Source organism: Lampris incognitus, chromosome 1, assembly GCF_029633865.1.
Source record: "Lampris incognitus isolate fLamInc1 chromosome 1, fLamInc1.hap2, whole genome shotgun sequence".
In the NCBI taxonomy this organism is placed as follows: Eukaryota; Metazoa; Chordata; class Actinopteri; order Lampriformes; family Lampridae; genus Lampris; species Lampris incognitus.
Genome location: NC_079211.1, coordinates 125,056,667 through 125,072,670, shown reverse-complemented (window position 1 = coordinate 125,072,670; position 16,004 = coordinate 125,056,667). Strand labels below are relative to the sequence as shown.

The 16,004-nt window shown below is 41.8% G+C and overlaps 1 protein-coding gene across 1 annotated transcript in view; it reads right to left on the bottom strand.

Annotated features, from left to right (window-relative positions):
* pes (pescadillo) overlaps window positions 1-16,004 on the bottom strand; it is a 46,719-nt gene that overhangs the window by 15,269 nt on the left and 15,446 nt on the right. Inside the window, exons 7-11 of the mRNA XM_056283759.1 lie at window positions 4,673-4,789; window positions 4,420-4,497; window positions 4,197-4,286; window positions 546-676; window positions 295-420 (exon numbers count right to left, since the gene is read on the bottom strand). Coding sequence (XP_056139734.1) covers window positions 295-420; window positions 546-676; window positions 4,197-4,286; window positions 4,420-4,497; window positions 4,673-4,789 — 542 coding nt within the window. The remainder of the gene's footprint in view (window positions 1-294; window positions 421-545; window positions 677-4,196; window positions 4,287-4,419; window positions 4,498-4,672; window positions 4,790-16,004) is intronic.

The window sequence follows — 16,004 nt, the reverse complement described above, 5'->3', positions numbered from 1 at the left end:
AGGGATATGTCTTAATTAAATGGTACACAACACAAATGCAGGGTACCTAGCACGCAATACGGTTCAATCAAAATGCTCTTATTCAGCCAGGCTGTGTCAGCCTTACTTCATCAATAAACTTCGCTTACATATTGTCAAGCAGCTTCCTTTTTCCATTTTGCTGTCTAAAGTATTGGATTTAAGATTGTCTGTCTATAAATAGCCCTATATAGACACAGGTCCTTGAAAGGAATGAAGATGTTTAAAATTACAGAAAAACACAGCATGACAGACTTCATGCAACAATATCCTTACCTGTTGATATACTGCTTGTCCACGTTGGGTCTGTCAACAATCTGATGGGTGATGGTCTCATCTGTCATGTCGTATGTAGCACCGATGCAAAGAGACTTGTCCCAGGACACCTCACCACCAAAACATCTGAAAGTTCAGTAACAATTAAAAAAAAAGACTATAAAAACTGTCTAAACATGGATGGTCAAAGGTTCTTTGATCCCTCTGCCAAAGCTTTGCAAATGAATTCCATTAAAGCAGCACACACTCACCTGAGGACAAAAGCAAGAGACTCTCTGGGCACTTCTCTGTTGAGGAAGAACTTAAGTCCTTCAAAGAGTCTTTTCTGAGCCTCCTGTTCTTTTTGCTCCTTCTCTCTAGCCTCCATCTTCTCCATATCCTCCTGGAAAGAAGTATAAAAATTGGATTTTAAAGAAACCACTTTCACATGGTTGTGCAAAACTGTAAATCCTACTTCTCATAGATGGATAACTTGTGATATCTGTATGTGTGTGTGTGTGGGGGGGGGCTGTTATCAACAGAGATGTTGACACTACACTGCACAAAATGCAGTTATTTTTGCATCCATGTTACATGTTGCATGTTAACCATGATCCCAGAATAACTTATTTCCTGCAAAGTTCTCCATGTTTTTCTTAGTCTTTTTAGTTTTTTGTTAGGTCCAGTTAATCGTTTTTTAAATGCCTTGTTCTTGTGTGGGCTTCCAATAACAACCACTTGAGAATCAAGGAAATTGTTATTTGGACTATTATTCCTTTAATGTTTTGGATTTTAAACTTGCTTTTTTATTGGCTAGTTGTTGCTTAAACAGAATCAGTGTAATTAAACCTTCCTGTCACTGGCCAAGACAGGATAGAATGCATATTCTTGAAATAGTCAACAAATGTTTATAGCCTGGAACACTGAAAAAAAATTCTGTAGCTTTTCCTGGTTATCTTTAGCCAAAAAAACCTCACAGCAGTATTAATTTAAAAAAACAAAACAAACTGCCATTACCATCATTGCAAGTAGCAGTAAAATAATAAAATGCAAGGACAAACCAAGGAAATTAAAATTTTTTTAACATTTTGCTCATCCTGCAATAGGGCATAGGTATTCATTAAGATTTTAACGGTACTACTACTCTTACCGATACTGCTTATCAATCCGGTACTTTAATGGTAATCTAATCAGTTACATTTGATATTTTTTTTAAGAGAAAACAAAAAACAAAAATTAAGAACAGAATTAACATTGCTTTATTTTCTCGTGTCTGAGAACAGAGGCTCACACATATGACAGGCTCAGAGAGAGAGCGAGAGAGAGCGAGAGAGAGAGAGAGAGAGAGAGAGAGAGAGAGAGAGAGAGAGAGAGAGAGAGAGAGAGAGAGAGAGAGAGAGAGAGCTCCTCTGGATTGGGAATAGCAAAGATCAATGGCGGACTGGCCATCTGGAGCACCGTGAGTTTTCCTGGTGGGCCGCTTGACAATGGGGTTGATGCAACGCAAAATATAAATAACCCCAGCCCCACTTAAATAAAAATAACCAAGTGTTGTGTGTCTGACTGGCCCAGGCGAGTGGGCTGCTGGCCGACTGCGGTTGGGTATTAAATCTGTCAGCCTTTCTCTCCCAGTCAGTTACTTTTGGTCCGGTCCATTCTACCATTTCCTGGGCCCCGCCCCTTGCTCGTCTCTGTTAAAAGGCAATATTTGGATCAATAGTGGAGTGGAGCAAGATGGACAAACAAAAAGAGGGGGAAAAAAACATAAAGGTGGTGCTGAAAAGCGAGGAGAGAAGAGGTTGAAGTCCCTTGAGGCTGATGCAGCCAAATGTTTTAAAATAAGAAATTGTTCATTTGGCACTGTTTCCCATCAATCATCTCAGTCTAGTGTGCCTGAAGGCACTGGCAACAGAGAGCAGAGAGAGCAGCCCATTGAGCCCAGTGATACCAGTTCAACTGTTAATCAAGGTTTTGCAGCTAAAGCGGTGGTAAGACAGAAGAAAATATGGATAAGATAAGCAATGTTTGGGTTTGGCTAGCTGGCTTTTTAGCTATATTAGGTGCCTTTTGTTCAAAGTGCTCATCAGTGTCACTTTTCGTGACCTGACCAATCACAACCTGGATGGGGCGGGACACAAAAAAAAAAGGTTGACGTGCTACAGCGAATTTTGAAATGTTGAACTCATAGACCCTTTTACAGCTTTATTTTTTTGGATTTTTTTCTCCTCCCCTTTTCTCCCCAATTGTATCCGGCCAATTACCCCACTCTTCCGAGCAGTCCTGGTCTATGCCCCACCCCGTCTGCCAAGCTGGGGAGGGCTGCAGACTACCACATGCCTCCTCTGATACAGTCGCCAGCCGCTTCTTTTCACCTGACAGTGGGTTGTTTCACCAGGAGGACGTAATGCTTGGGAGGATCACGCTATTCCCCCCAGTTCCCCCTCCCCCCGGACAGGCGCCCCGACCAGGACACATACCCACATCTGGCTTCCCACCCACAGACAAGGCCAATTGTGTCTGTAGAGACACCTGACCAAGCCAGAAGCAACACGGGGATTCAATCTGACGATCCCCATGTTGGTAGGCAATGGAATAGACCGCCACGCTACCTGGATGCTAGCACCTGGAGGCATTTATGCTCATGGCTTACTGAGCGAGACATTTTAATGGCCCTGGACAGTGACCTGGTTATAGTTGACATTGCTGAGAGAAGTGAGCTGCTGCAGAAATTGCTAATTTAAGGAGGTAGGAAACATCTTTATTTTTATTTCATTCTATGACTTGCCTACTCACCAGTCTTTTCCCCAACATATTTCTTCTTGTATTATTTCTTTTACTGGTCAGATGGTTCCAGAGATTCTTGCCACCTTGCTGCTAATGCCATTGTGCCAAAATGTGCTCCTTCTAGCCAACCTCCTAAGAGCAACACGTTCCCTCTATTTTACTGAAGTTATTGTTATAAATATTGTTCAGTAATGTTGTTTACATAGAGTGTGGTAGCAGAACCATTAATGTTAGTGCTTATTAATACTACGGTTTTTAATAATTTGGCACCAGTGCCCGTTTAATACCGGGTTTCGGTACCCATTCCTACTCTGCAGTAATGAACTAGATAAATAAATAAATATGACCAAGGTTTACACTAAAATGAAATCTTATTTAACCTTTATACCAACTTGGTAAAAACAAGCCTTTCAAGGTGGCAAACGCCTCATCCTTAGCAACTAACCAAAGAAATCTAACCTAACCTCTTGTCTCACACCTCTAATGACATAAATTCTCTGACAAATATAGTTGACATCTCAGTTCTACCTTCTAAGGTCAATTAGTTTATCAACCTTCCTCTGTTTTACCGCTATGTTTTTACAACAACTTTTATCTTTTAACTTTTGTAAAACTGTACAAATGGCTCTTCTGTTTATTTGAAGCTGCAATGAGGTTTTTTCACTAGCCTCATTATTTATCAATCTCAGTTTAATTTTGATGCCTCTATGTGATCATTATAGTAATTAAGACCACCAGTGAGAAGATTAGATATTGCTATATAATGATCCAAAATGCATATCTCAAGGCCACATTCCTCGTGAATTTTGATGAAACAATTATGGCACACAGACAGGATTCAGACAGCTGCATTACCTCCTCATTGTATATTGCAAACACCAATTATTCAAAAAACACCACTACATCTCTCACTCGTCCTATCAAAACAAATGTACAAGCTATCAGAGGGTGAATGTAGATCTTTGCAAGAAGAGGAAATGCTTATGCAAAATACTACACCTTCTGTCCACAGGGGCAGGCAAAGTCAGCAAAAATCTCCATAACTCCTCATAGCAGCTTTAAAACGATGATGGGTAGAGGGTATAATTTAGTGTGACACTGTCCTGAGAGACTGGTGCGCTTACAAGCTGTATCCTTACCCCTTCAGCAGGGAAGTGGTCCATTTCAGCCTCCTCCTCCTCCGCCGTAGAAACCACCCGTGCCAGACTGGAACTCAGGGCTGACAGTTTCTGCAGGACAGGGCAGTAGCAGAGAATAAGACCAAGAAAAGAATCATATTGTTTGTCTTAGACAAGGAGAAAAGGCAACCTTTACATATATGGCCTCTCAGCCAATTTTCATGATGGCTAGAAATGGTCTCACCTCTAGGTAGCTTTCAGAGTCCATAGCATAGTCGTCTTCGTTCTCTGCCTTCAACTCTGACTCTCCTTCACAGACCAGCTGAAAAGGAGGGTTTGGATTACCACGGCATGAAGAAATTTACTGACGAAATGGCAGGAAATCTCAACCATGTGTAATACTGTTCGCAGACACATACGTTATGGAATAAAACAAATACTGTGATATGGCAAGATGGGCCCCTGTAGTATTAACACAGTCCTAGGGGATAAGGTACCTTTGGTGGGTAGATAAGGTTGAGGGAATGGTAAAGACGAAAGTTGATGAACCCCAGTAGCGTGGTGTACAACTCAGTGAACGTTGACATTACTCTGTAGTCCACATCTGTTGGGTGCTGGAAGACCAAGAATTCAGCATCAGTACATTATCTTTTTGAAGCAGACTTAGGAAAACCAGGGTATGCATTTTTTACTTATTTAGGATACAGTCAGCATTGTGAGTACCTTTAAGGAGAACACTCACGCTGTTAATAGTCTACTGAAACAACAGTATTTACGACGAAAACTCCTATCAACATAGAAAATTACCCTTTGACTTTTCTTGGTGCTCCTTCAATTCCCATGTTGCAATAGTGCATATGGGCTATGTGCATGCATTGGCTAGTATTTACCACGTAACTTAACAAGTGTATTACGTCCAATCAGGACAATGAAACTAGGTTTTCTGTTTTTTCTTTTTGTTGTGTTTTATATGAGGAAGAAAGTTGAAACAGACCGTTCTTTGGAAACATGCTATCGCAATGCAATGTGTCTGGGTGAAATAGCACGAGGACGCTAAAACAAGGAGTAAAATGCCAAACATTCACCGGCTTTCACCTTCACAAGCAATGATTTGAGAACGATAAAACACCCTACGTATGATGGAGACCAACAAGTACCATTCAAAATATGTGGGTATGCAGCTTGCATTTCACCTAGGCCAATTATAGTAATAGGGACATGAAAGAAAACATGTTTGGTGGAAAATAGAAGATCCTGAAGCCAAATTATGTTCCTTCAGTTCTTGGCTGGACCAGGTGGCGGGCCAGCCCCACAAACGTAGATGTTGCTAACTGACTGACCGAGTGATCATTTTTGACATGATTGGGCCGCTGGATCAGGTGACTGACAACATCCCTGAAGTTGCACAATTGCTCAGCCGAGCGCCGAGAGGCATGAGGAGAGCACACAGTTAAAGAATCCCTCTGACAAAACATTCACAAGCAAATTCACAAAAAGATTGCGTGACTTTTTCGGCCGCTTAACCTGCATAAATGAGACAAAAAGAAACCATGTAATTCTCAAAGCACCCACGAATAGCATCTCAGTGCACCACTGCTATCTGCACACATATAAATTAGGTAATATGCATACATTTGGCACAAAATTGGCCCCTTTCTATGCAAATGAGCCTCATTGCAAAAAAAAGAAAGAAAGTCAAATTCATAAACATCAGTGCTAATAGCCATGCGCATTTAAAGTGAAATCATTTGCGTCTTCACAGTTGGTTGTAACTGAACCGTATTTATAAGGGGTGTCACGCCCAGGCTTTCCAGCAAACATGGCAGCAGTGATTGTAGCCAGGCGAAGGTGTTGTCATGCCAGGCACACTCGTGAGCAGGTATTTCGCAGGAGACTATCACTTTTTGATTTAACTGAGACCAAAATCATTTGCAGATACAGGCTGACAGGTCTAACAATTCTTGCTACACTTGATGACATCAAGGATAACATTGAACCTGCCTACTGTGTTTTTGCTGCAAAGCCACCATATATACTTTGCCACATGGATAATTGCAATCAGATGCAAAAAAGGGGCAAATTGCACTCGGCGGCAAAACTTTATGGACGTGTTTGCACTGTAATATCATTCGTGCAATATCTTTTGCGGACCTTGAGGACGGGGCAGATGGCATTGCAAGTGATGCCCAATTCATGGCGCTATCAGTGGCCGCAATCCATTCTTTGTGAATTTGCTTGTCAATACAGAGTGAGTTGTGGAAAAATGAGACATCCGCAGAGAGAAACAGATGAAAGAGGAGGGGGAGTTAACAGATAATTAGAACAGTTATAATTACAATTAAATTACATTCTCTTTCAAATCAAACGTCCCAAAATATGAGTGGAAAGAATTGTTCTTGCAACTGCATAGCCCTTTTTTTTTTATTCAGACGTAGCTTAATCATGTCATGTGACATGTTACGTCAGTACATTTAAACAACAAATATTACTGGGACCACTAGAGAAAATAGCAGATGAACATTTCATATCCAGGAATTCACATTATAGACACTACCACTGACTATCCCTGTAACAAATTGGCCACAATTTCAAACATTGACCATACACACAGTCCAGTTATATACTAGGTTTTGACCTAGTCATATTAACAGACAGAGGCTTTCATATATATACACTACCGTTCAAAAGTTTGGGATCACCCAAACAATTTCGTGTTTTCCATGAAAAGTCACACTTATTCACCACTATATGTTGTGAAATGAATAGAAAATAGAGTCAAGACATTGACAAGGTTAGAAATAATGATTTGTATTTGAAATAAGATTTTTTTTACATCAAACTTTGCTTTCGTCAAAGAATCCTCCATTTGCAGCAATTACAGCATTGCAGACCTTTGGCATTCTAGCTGTTAATTTGTTGAGGTAATCTGGAGAAATTGCACCCCACGCTTCCAGAAGCAGCTCCCACAAGTTGGATTGGTTGGATGGGCACTTCTTTGAGCAGATTGAGTTTCTGGAGCATCACATTTGTGGGGTCAATTAAACGCTCAAAATGGCCAGAAAAAGAGAACTTTCATCTGAAACTCGACAGTCTATTCTTGTTCTTAGAAATGAAGGCTATTCCATGTGAGAAATTGCTAAGAAATTGAAGATTTCCTACACCGGTGTGTACTACTCCCTTCAGAGGACAGCACAAACAGGCTCTAACAGGTACTATTTAATGAAGATGCCAGTTGGGGACCTGTGAGGCGTCTGTTTCTCAAACTAGAGACTCTAATGTACTTATCTTCTTGCTCAGTTGTGCAACGCGGCCTCCCACTTCTTTTTCTACTCTGGTTAGAGCCTGTTTGTGCTGTCCTCTGAAGGGAGTAGTACACACCGGTGTAAGAAATCTTCAATTTCTTAGCAATTTCTCGCATGGAATAGCCTTCATTTCTAAGAACAAGAATAGACTGTCGAGTTTCAGATGAAAGTTCTCTTTTTCTGGCCATTTTGAGCGTTTAATTGACCCCACAAATGTGATGCTCCAGAAACTCAATCTGCTCAAAGAAGTGCCCATCCAACCAATCCAACTTGTGGGAGCTGCTTCTGGAAGCGTGGGGTGCAATTTCTCCAGATTACCTCAACAAATTAACAGCTAGAATGCCAAAGGTCTGCAATGCTGTAATTGCTGCAAATGGAGGATTCTTTGACGAAAGCAAAGTTTGATGTAAAAAAAATCTTATTTCAAATACAAATCATTATTTCTAACCTTGTCAATGTCTTGACTCTATTTTCTATTCATTTCACAACATATAGTGGTGAATAAGTGTGACTTTTCATGGAAAACACGAAATTGTTTGGGTGATCCCAAACTTTTGAACGGTAGTGTATATACACTCACCGGCCACTTTATTAGGCACACCTGTCCAACTGCTCGTTAACGCAAATTTCTAATCAGCCAATCACATGGCAGCAACTCAATGAATTTAGGCATGTAGACATGGTCAAGACGATCTGCTGCAGTTCAAACCAAGCATCAGAATGGGGAAGAAAGGTGATTTAAGTGACTTTGAATGTGGCATGGTTGTTGGTGCCAGACGGGCTGGTCTGAGTATTTCACAAACTGTCTATCTACTGGGATTTTCACGCACAACCATCTCTAGGGTTTACAGAGAATGGTCCGAAGAAGAGAAAATATCCAGTGAGCGGCAGTTCTGTGGGCGAAAATGCCTTGTTGATGCCAGAGGTCAGAGGAGAATGGCCAGACTGGTTCGAGCTGATAGAAAGGCAACAGTAACTCAAATAACCACTCATTACAACCGAGGTATGCAGAAGAGCATCTCTGAACGCACAACACGTCGAACCTTGAGGCAGATGGGCTACAGCAGCAGAAGACCACACCGGGTGCCACTCCTGTCAGCTAAGAACAGGAAACTGAGGCTACAATTCGCACAGGCTCACCAAAATTGGACAATAGAAGATTGGAAAAACGTTGCCTGGTCTGATGAGTCTCGATTTCTGCTGCGACATTCAGATGGTAGGGTCAGAATTTGGCGTCAACAACATGAAAGCATGGATCCATCCTGCCTTGTATCAACGGTTCAGGCTGGTGGTGGTGGTGTAATGGTGTGGGGGATATTTTCTTGGCACACTTTGGGCCCCTTAGTACCAATTGAGCATCGTGTCAACGCCACAGCCTACCTGAGTATTGTTGCTGACCATGTCCATCCCTTAATGACCACAGTGTTCCCATCTTCTGATGGCTACTTACAGCAGGATAACGCGCCATGTCATAAAGCTCGAATCATCTCAGAGTGGTTTCTTGAACATGACAATGAGTTCACTGTACTCAAATGGCCTCCACAGTCACCAGATCTCAATCCAATAGAGCACCTTTGGGATGTGGTGGACCGGCAGATTCGCATCATGGATGTGCAGCTGACAAATCTGCAGCAACTGCGTGATGCTATCATGTCAACATGGACCAAACTCTCTGAGGAATGTTTCCAGTACCTTGTTGAATCTATGCCACGAAGGATTAAGGCAGTTCTGAAGGCAAAAGGGGGTCCAACCCGGTACTAGCAAGGTGTACCTAATAAAGTGACCAGTGAGTGTATATATATATATATATATGTGTGTGTATAGCTTTTTTTTGGAAACCATCAATGGTGTTGATAAGAGTGCTTAACTAATGAGCAGAATATCAATACAGATATAGGACAAGTTTTTTAATACATAGCAATACAAGCTTGTTTCGTGCGTTGCACACTTATCAGCTGCTAATGTGATTCAACAAAGAAAACACACAGTATACGTTTCCCCGTGTCATGCCCCTTATTTCTGTGGACAGCAACCAATCAGAGGAGAAAACATTTGAGCTATTACAACCAATGGGGTAGGTAGTTAAGATGCACAGCAACCAATGGTGGGGTAGAAAACATTACAACCAATGGGTAAGGGGCTGGGGCTTGTTTTAAAAAAGATTTAAATGACCAGGGCACTTTTGAAATAGCATACATTTAGAATATAACACGGTAACGTCAAATGGGGTAATTTATGTAAATCATATAGTGGGGTGGTGTTGGGACACAGTCGGAACGGTGACGGCATATGGCTCCCAGACAATTTGAGTTGAAAAAATTAAAAAAAAATAAAAAAAATCAGTTTGGAACTGATTTTAAAATACTTGTGATATTTCTTAATAATACTGTGTCATTTTAAAGTAAACAGAAATTAGTTTTGAAGATAAATGTCACGGGTCACCCGTGGGTCGGGTCGGGAACCAATGGCTCGCGAGCATGTCCGGGTCATTGTAAAGGTGAAGAAATCAATTTTATCAGATAGCCAACTAGTTTATCCGCTTCAATCCTTGTAACGGAAAAGATGGTGAAAAGAAAAAAAGACGATGATAACCGTGCATCCCAGGCTGCGTGGACAGAGGAATTTGCATTTGTGGAGAGAGCAGGATCTGCGGTATGTCTAATATGCAATGATAAAATTGCATCGATGAAACGGTCAAATATAAAGCGGCACTCCGATACGCACCATGCTTCATTTGCATGGAAATATCCAGCGGGGGACAGACAGCAGGAAAAGGGCATGCGAGGAGCTACAGCGGAGAGTGCAGACGAGTCAGCAGCAACTACGTGTGTGGACCAAGCAAGGGGACGGGAATTCCGCTAGCTTTGCGGGGGCTTTGGCAATAGTAAGGAATGGAAAGTCATTCACAGATGGCGAGTATGCCAAAACATTCATGCTTGATGTGGCCAATGAACTGTTTGATGACTTCCCAAATAAAGACAAGATAATCAAACGAATAAAAGACATGCCCCTGTCAGCAAGAACTGTGCACGATCGTAGCATCATGATGGCAAATCAAGTCGAGGAAACACAAATTAAGGACATAAACGCCGGGACATACTTTTCTCTCGCGTTAGATGAGTCAACAGACGTTAGCCATCTATCTCAGTGCAGTATAATTGCCAGGTATGCTGCAGGTGACACACTGCGTGAGGAAAGCTTGGCTGTTTTGCCAATGAAAGGGACAACAAGAGGAGAGGATTTATTCACGTCTTTCATGGAATTTGCTAAAGAAAAAAAACTACCGATGGATAAACTTATTTCTGTCTGTACTGACGGTGCACCCTGTATGTTGGGGAAGAACAAAGGATTAGTAGCGCTTCTCCGTGAACATGAAAAGAGAGCCATCCTAAGTTTTCATTGCATCCTGCACCAGGAGGCGCTTTGCGCTCAGACGTGTGGCCAGGAGCTTGGTGAGGTGATGTCGCTGGTCATTCGAGTGGTCAACTTTATTGTTGCCCGAGCTTTAAAAGATCGCCAGTTTAAAGCGCTGTTAGAAGAAGTTGGGAATCATTATCCCGGTCTGCTTTTACACAGCAACGTGCGTTGGTTGTCAAGGGGGAAGGTGCTCAGCCGTTTTGCAGCTTGCCTGAGTGAAATCCGGACTTTTCTTGAAATGAAAGGCGTCAAGCATCCTGAGCTAGACAACACTGACTGGCTCCTGCAGTTTCACTATCTCGTGGACATAACTGGCCATCTGAACCAGCTCAATGTGAAAATACAAGGTATTGGAAATACAATCTCATCCCTTCAACAAGCAGTGTTTGCATTTGAAAGCAAGCTGGAAGTCTTTCTCAGGGACATTGAAACAGGTCGTCTTCTGCACTTTGAAAGACTGCAACAATTTAGAGATGCATGCTTAGCAAGTGACTCCACTCAACATCTGGATCTCCAGCAGCTAGCTGGCTTTACGTCCAATCTCCTGCAGTCATTCAAAGCATGTTTTGGAGAATTTCGTGCGCGCACTGGTCTTTTCAAGTTCATCACTCATCCACATGAGTGTGCAGTGGACAAAATCGACCTGACATGCATCCCCGGGGTCTCTATCGGAGACTTTGAGCTGGAAGTTGCTGACCTGAAGACATCAGACATGTGGATGAGTAAGTTCAAGTCACTTAATGGAGAGTTGGAAAGTCTTGCGTGACAGCAAGCAGAGCTGGCGAGGGAACACAAGTGGACAGAAATGAAAAATCTTCAACCTGAAGACCAGCTGATTCTTAAAACTTGGAACGAGCTTCCTGTGACATACCACACAATGCAGCATGTGAGTATTGCCGTATTGACCATGTTTGGCTCTACATATGCATGTAAGCAGTCATTCTCGCATATGAGGAACATTAAGACCAACCTACGCTCACGTTTAACTGATGGAAGCCTCAACACCTGCATGAAGCTCAACATCACCACGTATGAACCAGACTACAAGGCCATCAGCAAAACCATGCAGCACCAGAAGTCGCATTAAAAGTAAGACATATTTAATTTATTATACGTTAAAAATACTATATGGCTCTCAATGAAATATATTTAGAAATATTTGGCTTTTATGGCTCTCCCAGTCAAAAAGGTTCCTGACCCCTGCCCTTACCCATTGGTTGTAATGTTTTCTACCCCACCATTGGTTGCTGTGCATCTTAACTACCTACCCCATTGGTTGTAATAGTTAAAATGTTTTCTCCTCTGATTGGTTGCTGTCCACCGAAATAAGGGACGTGATGCGGGGAAACGTATACTGTGTGTTTTCTTTGTTGAATCACATTAGGAGCTGATGAGTGCGCGACGCACGAAACAAGCTTGTACTGCTATGTATTTTTAAAAAAAATAATACATCTATATATAGGTGTTTTTTTTTACATTTTATTAATTTTCCCTCCCTTTTTCTCCCCAATTGTACTTGGCCAATTACCCCACTTTTCTGAGCCATCCCGGTCACTGCTCTACCCCTTCTGCCGATCCAGGGAGGGCTGCAGTCTACCTTCCTGGATACATATAGAGTTGCCCGCTGCTTATTTTCACCTGACGGTGAGGAGTTTCGCCAAGAGGACATAGCACGTGGGAGGATCACGCTATTGCCCCCAGTTCCCCCTCCCCCCCGAACAGGCGCCTCGACCAACCAAAGGAAGCGCTAGTGCAGCAACCAGGACACATACCCACATCTGGCTTTCCACCCGCAGACAAGACCAATTGTGTCTGTAGGGACGTCTGACCAAGCCAGAGGTAACACGGGGATTCGAACCGGAGATCCCCGTGTTGATAGGCAATGGAATAGACGCTATGCTACCTGGACGCCCCGAGGTTTTCATATCTAAGTATATATAGTTAATATATCATTATGGAACAGTAATGACTTTGAAAAGGGAGAAGGCAGAAAAAAGGAGCAGAACAGGGCCTGCCAAACACCATTAAAAACAGATTAGACCACAAAACAAGGAAGGATGGAGGGAGGGAGCAGGGTTGTGGGCAATTACTTGAAATTTGGGGGGGGGACCCCAAAAGGTGTGGGGAGGGGAAAAAGAGGCTCCAGGGCAAAACAACAACAATATGGCCACAAGCAGTGATTAATGGGGTCCAAGCAGTATTGCAGCTGCCTACCAACCTTGCAGCGCCCCCATGTGTCCGATCTGTTTCATATTTGGTACATGGTTTTTATGTGCCACAAAGAACAAGCCTGTTAAATTTCATGAAGCTCGGCCATTCACACTAACAAATATTAGCTATTGAATTTTGATTGGCTGTTTGGTGGCCATTTTGGTAATCCAGCCAATCGGCACTTTAGGCAATGTAGCCAAATGGGTCCAAGCATAAGTATATCAAATTTCAGATTTTTAGCTTGAGCGGTTTTTAAGATATTGACATGTGTCTGTTGTAGCGCCCCTATGGACGAAATTTCACAAAATTTGGCATGCTTCCAAAGAATGTTGTGGTGATTGTGCGTGACAAGTTTCGTTAAGTTTGGACAATCACATCACTAGATATAAGCAATAGAATCTCTATGGACCACACTTTAAAATTTTGATTGACATCTAACTTCGAAATGGATGGCATTTCAAAATTATTTTAACAGCTTTTTTTTTTTTAATCAGCATTGTCTGGAGATGACGCAAACCAAATTTCATGCGAATTGGATGAACAGGCTAGGACTAGTTAATTGTATTTTCACTTTCGGTTTTTTGAAAATGGCGGGAAATTCTGGCAGGCGGAAATTGGTGGGGATGGATGCGTTAGATTCGGGAGCTTCCAAGGAATTAGAGGAAAAAAATAGTTTCTCAAAAATTCCATACAGAGCCCGAGATATGACTCAAAACGTAGAAGTGCTGGGACTGGAGCCGATGTGGAAAAAACAACAACAACAACAACAATAATAATAATAATCCTTAGAAAAACAACAGGATTCCGCAGCTGTCCCTGCTTGGACCCCTAAAAATGGAAAAAGGGAGCTGTTTTGCAATACATAAGTGAGGTTTAATAACAAAACAAGACTCACAGAGGAAATAATTCTTATAAGTGACATGTCTTAATAAAATGGTACAAAACACAAATACAGAGTACCTCGCACGCAACGCAACAAGTTTCAACCAAAATGTTGACCAAAATCCTTCTCAGATACAGACTCAAAGGTCAGACGATTCTTGCAACACTTGATATCAAGGATTACACTGAGCCTGCCTACTTTGTTCTTGGTGACACATTTAAACTTTAACCCATGGATAACTGCAATCAGCAGTCAAACAAGGGTAAATTGCACTCAGCTGCAAAACTTTATGGGCATGTTTGCACTGTCATATCATTTGTGCAATCTTTTATGGACCTTGAGGATTAGGCAGGTAGCGGTTGTAAGTGATACGCAAGTCTTTCTTTGTAAATTCGCCTGTAAATAAAAAGTGAGTCTTAGATAAACGAGACATTTGCATGCAGAAACAGATGGAAGAGGAGGGGGATTACGTTCTCTTTCAAATCAAACATCCCAAAATATGAGTGGAAAGTATTTTTCTTGCAACTGCACAACCTTTTACTCAGATATAGCTTAACCATGTCATGTGATATGCTACGTCAGTACACTTAAACAACAAATATTACTGGGACCACCACAGAAAATAGCAGATGAACATCGCATATCCAGGAATTCATATTATAGACACTACCACCGACTATCCCTGTAAATAATTGGCCATAATTTCAAACACTGACCATACACACAGTCCAGCCATATACTAGGTTTTGACCTAGTCATGTTAAAAGACAGCGGCTTTCATATATATATATATATACATATATATATAAAAACTTTGTTAAAAGAAACACTCAACGGTAGGGATAGTGCTCAACAAATAAGGACCAAAATAATACAGTTAGTCAAGTAAATTCTCTATGAGACAGTACAAGCCTGTTTCATGATATAAGCAATCATCAGCTGTCCTGTCGAGTATTTGGCAAAAACATAAAACACGATGCTTTGGTCAGTAATGGCTGTAAAAACAGGAAGAAAGCCTTGTTTATCTTTGAAAAGAATGAGATGGCACAAACCCATAAAGACAGTATTGTAGCATAGCAAAGCTACCAGGCAACTGGCAGTCAGAGAAACATTGTTCAGATTATAGCATCTGCACATGTAAGCGAGATAGCAGAGAGAAGGGAATAACTCGAATTGTTGCTGTCACCTCCATGTTAGGAAGACAGGGACTCCCTTTTCATGGTAGCACTGAAGCTAATGAAAGCACAAATAGAGGCAACTTTGTTGCATGTATGGAACTTTTGAAGGAATTTTACCCTTTCCTACAAAAGTACAATCCTTCATTGAACACCACTTATCTCTTTCCGACATCTCAGAATGAGATGATGAGTGTTGTGCTCAAGAAATTCCTAATGTCATAATCTCTGAGATGACAAAATCCAGAATGTATGCCATTATGGCAGATGAGGCCAGGGCTGGACAGTCAGAGCTATGTTACAGAGGGGTCAGTTAAGGAGCATTTTCTAGCACTAACAGAAATGAAGTCATTTGATGCCCAGTCCAGAGCAACTGAGTTGCAGCAGCAGCTCCAAATCAATGGGCTAGCAGAGCTAAAATGTGTTGCACAAACATAGAATGGTGCAGCCATTATGAGTGGGTCCACTGGGGGTGTGCAAGCACATTTCAGAATGCTGCACCCAGAGGCAATTTATGTGCATTGTTATGCTCACGAGCTGAACTTGTGCCATACTTGCAGGGCTGTTTCGGAGGCTGCAGTTTTTCAGTTTGTTGGAAAGTGTCTATTCATTTTTTAGCACCTCCCTAGTTAACCACCACAAGTTCAAAGAAGCTCAGTCCAAACTTGGATTGACATCAGCTGAATTTATACAACTTTCACCCACTCACTGTGCATGCCATCTGCGATTCTTTAATGTAGTTCTTGACACTCTACCTGCTATTTTTGAAGGTTTGTCTGCCATTGGATCCCCCAGAGCTGTTGGTCTAGGAAAGAAGTTTTACAAGTTCTCAACAGCGTAT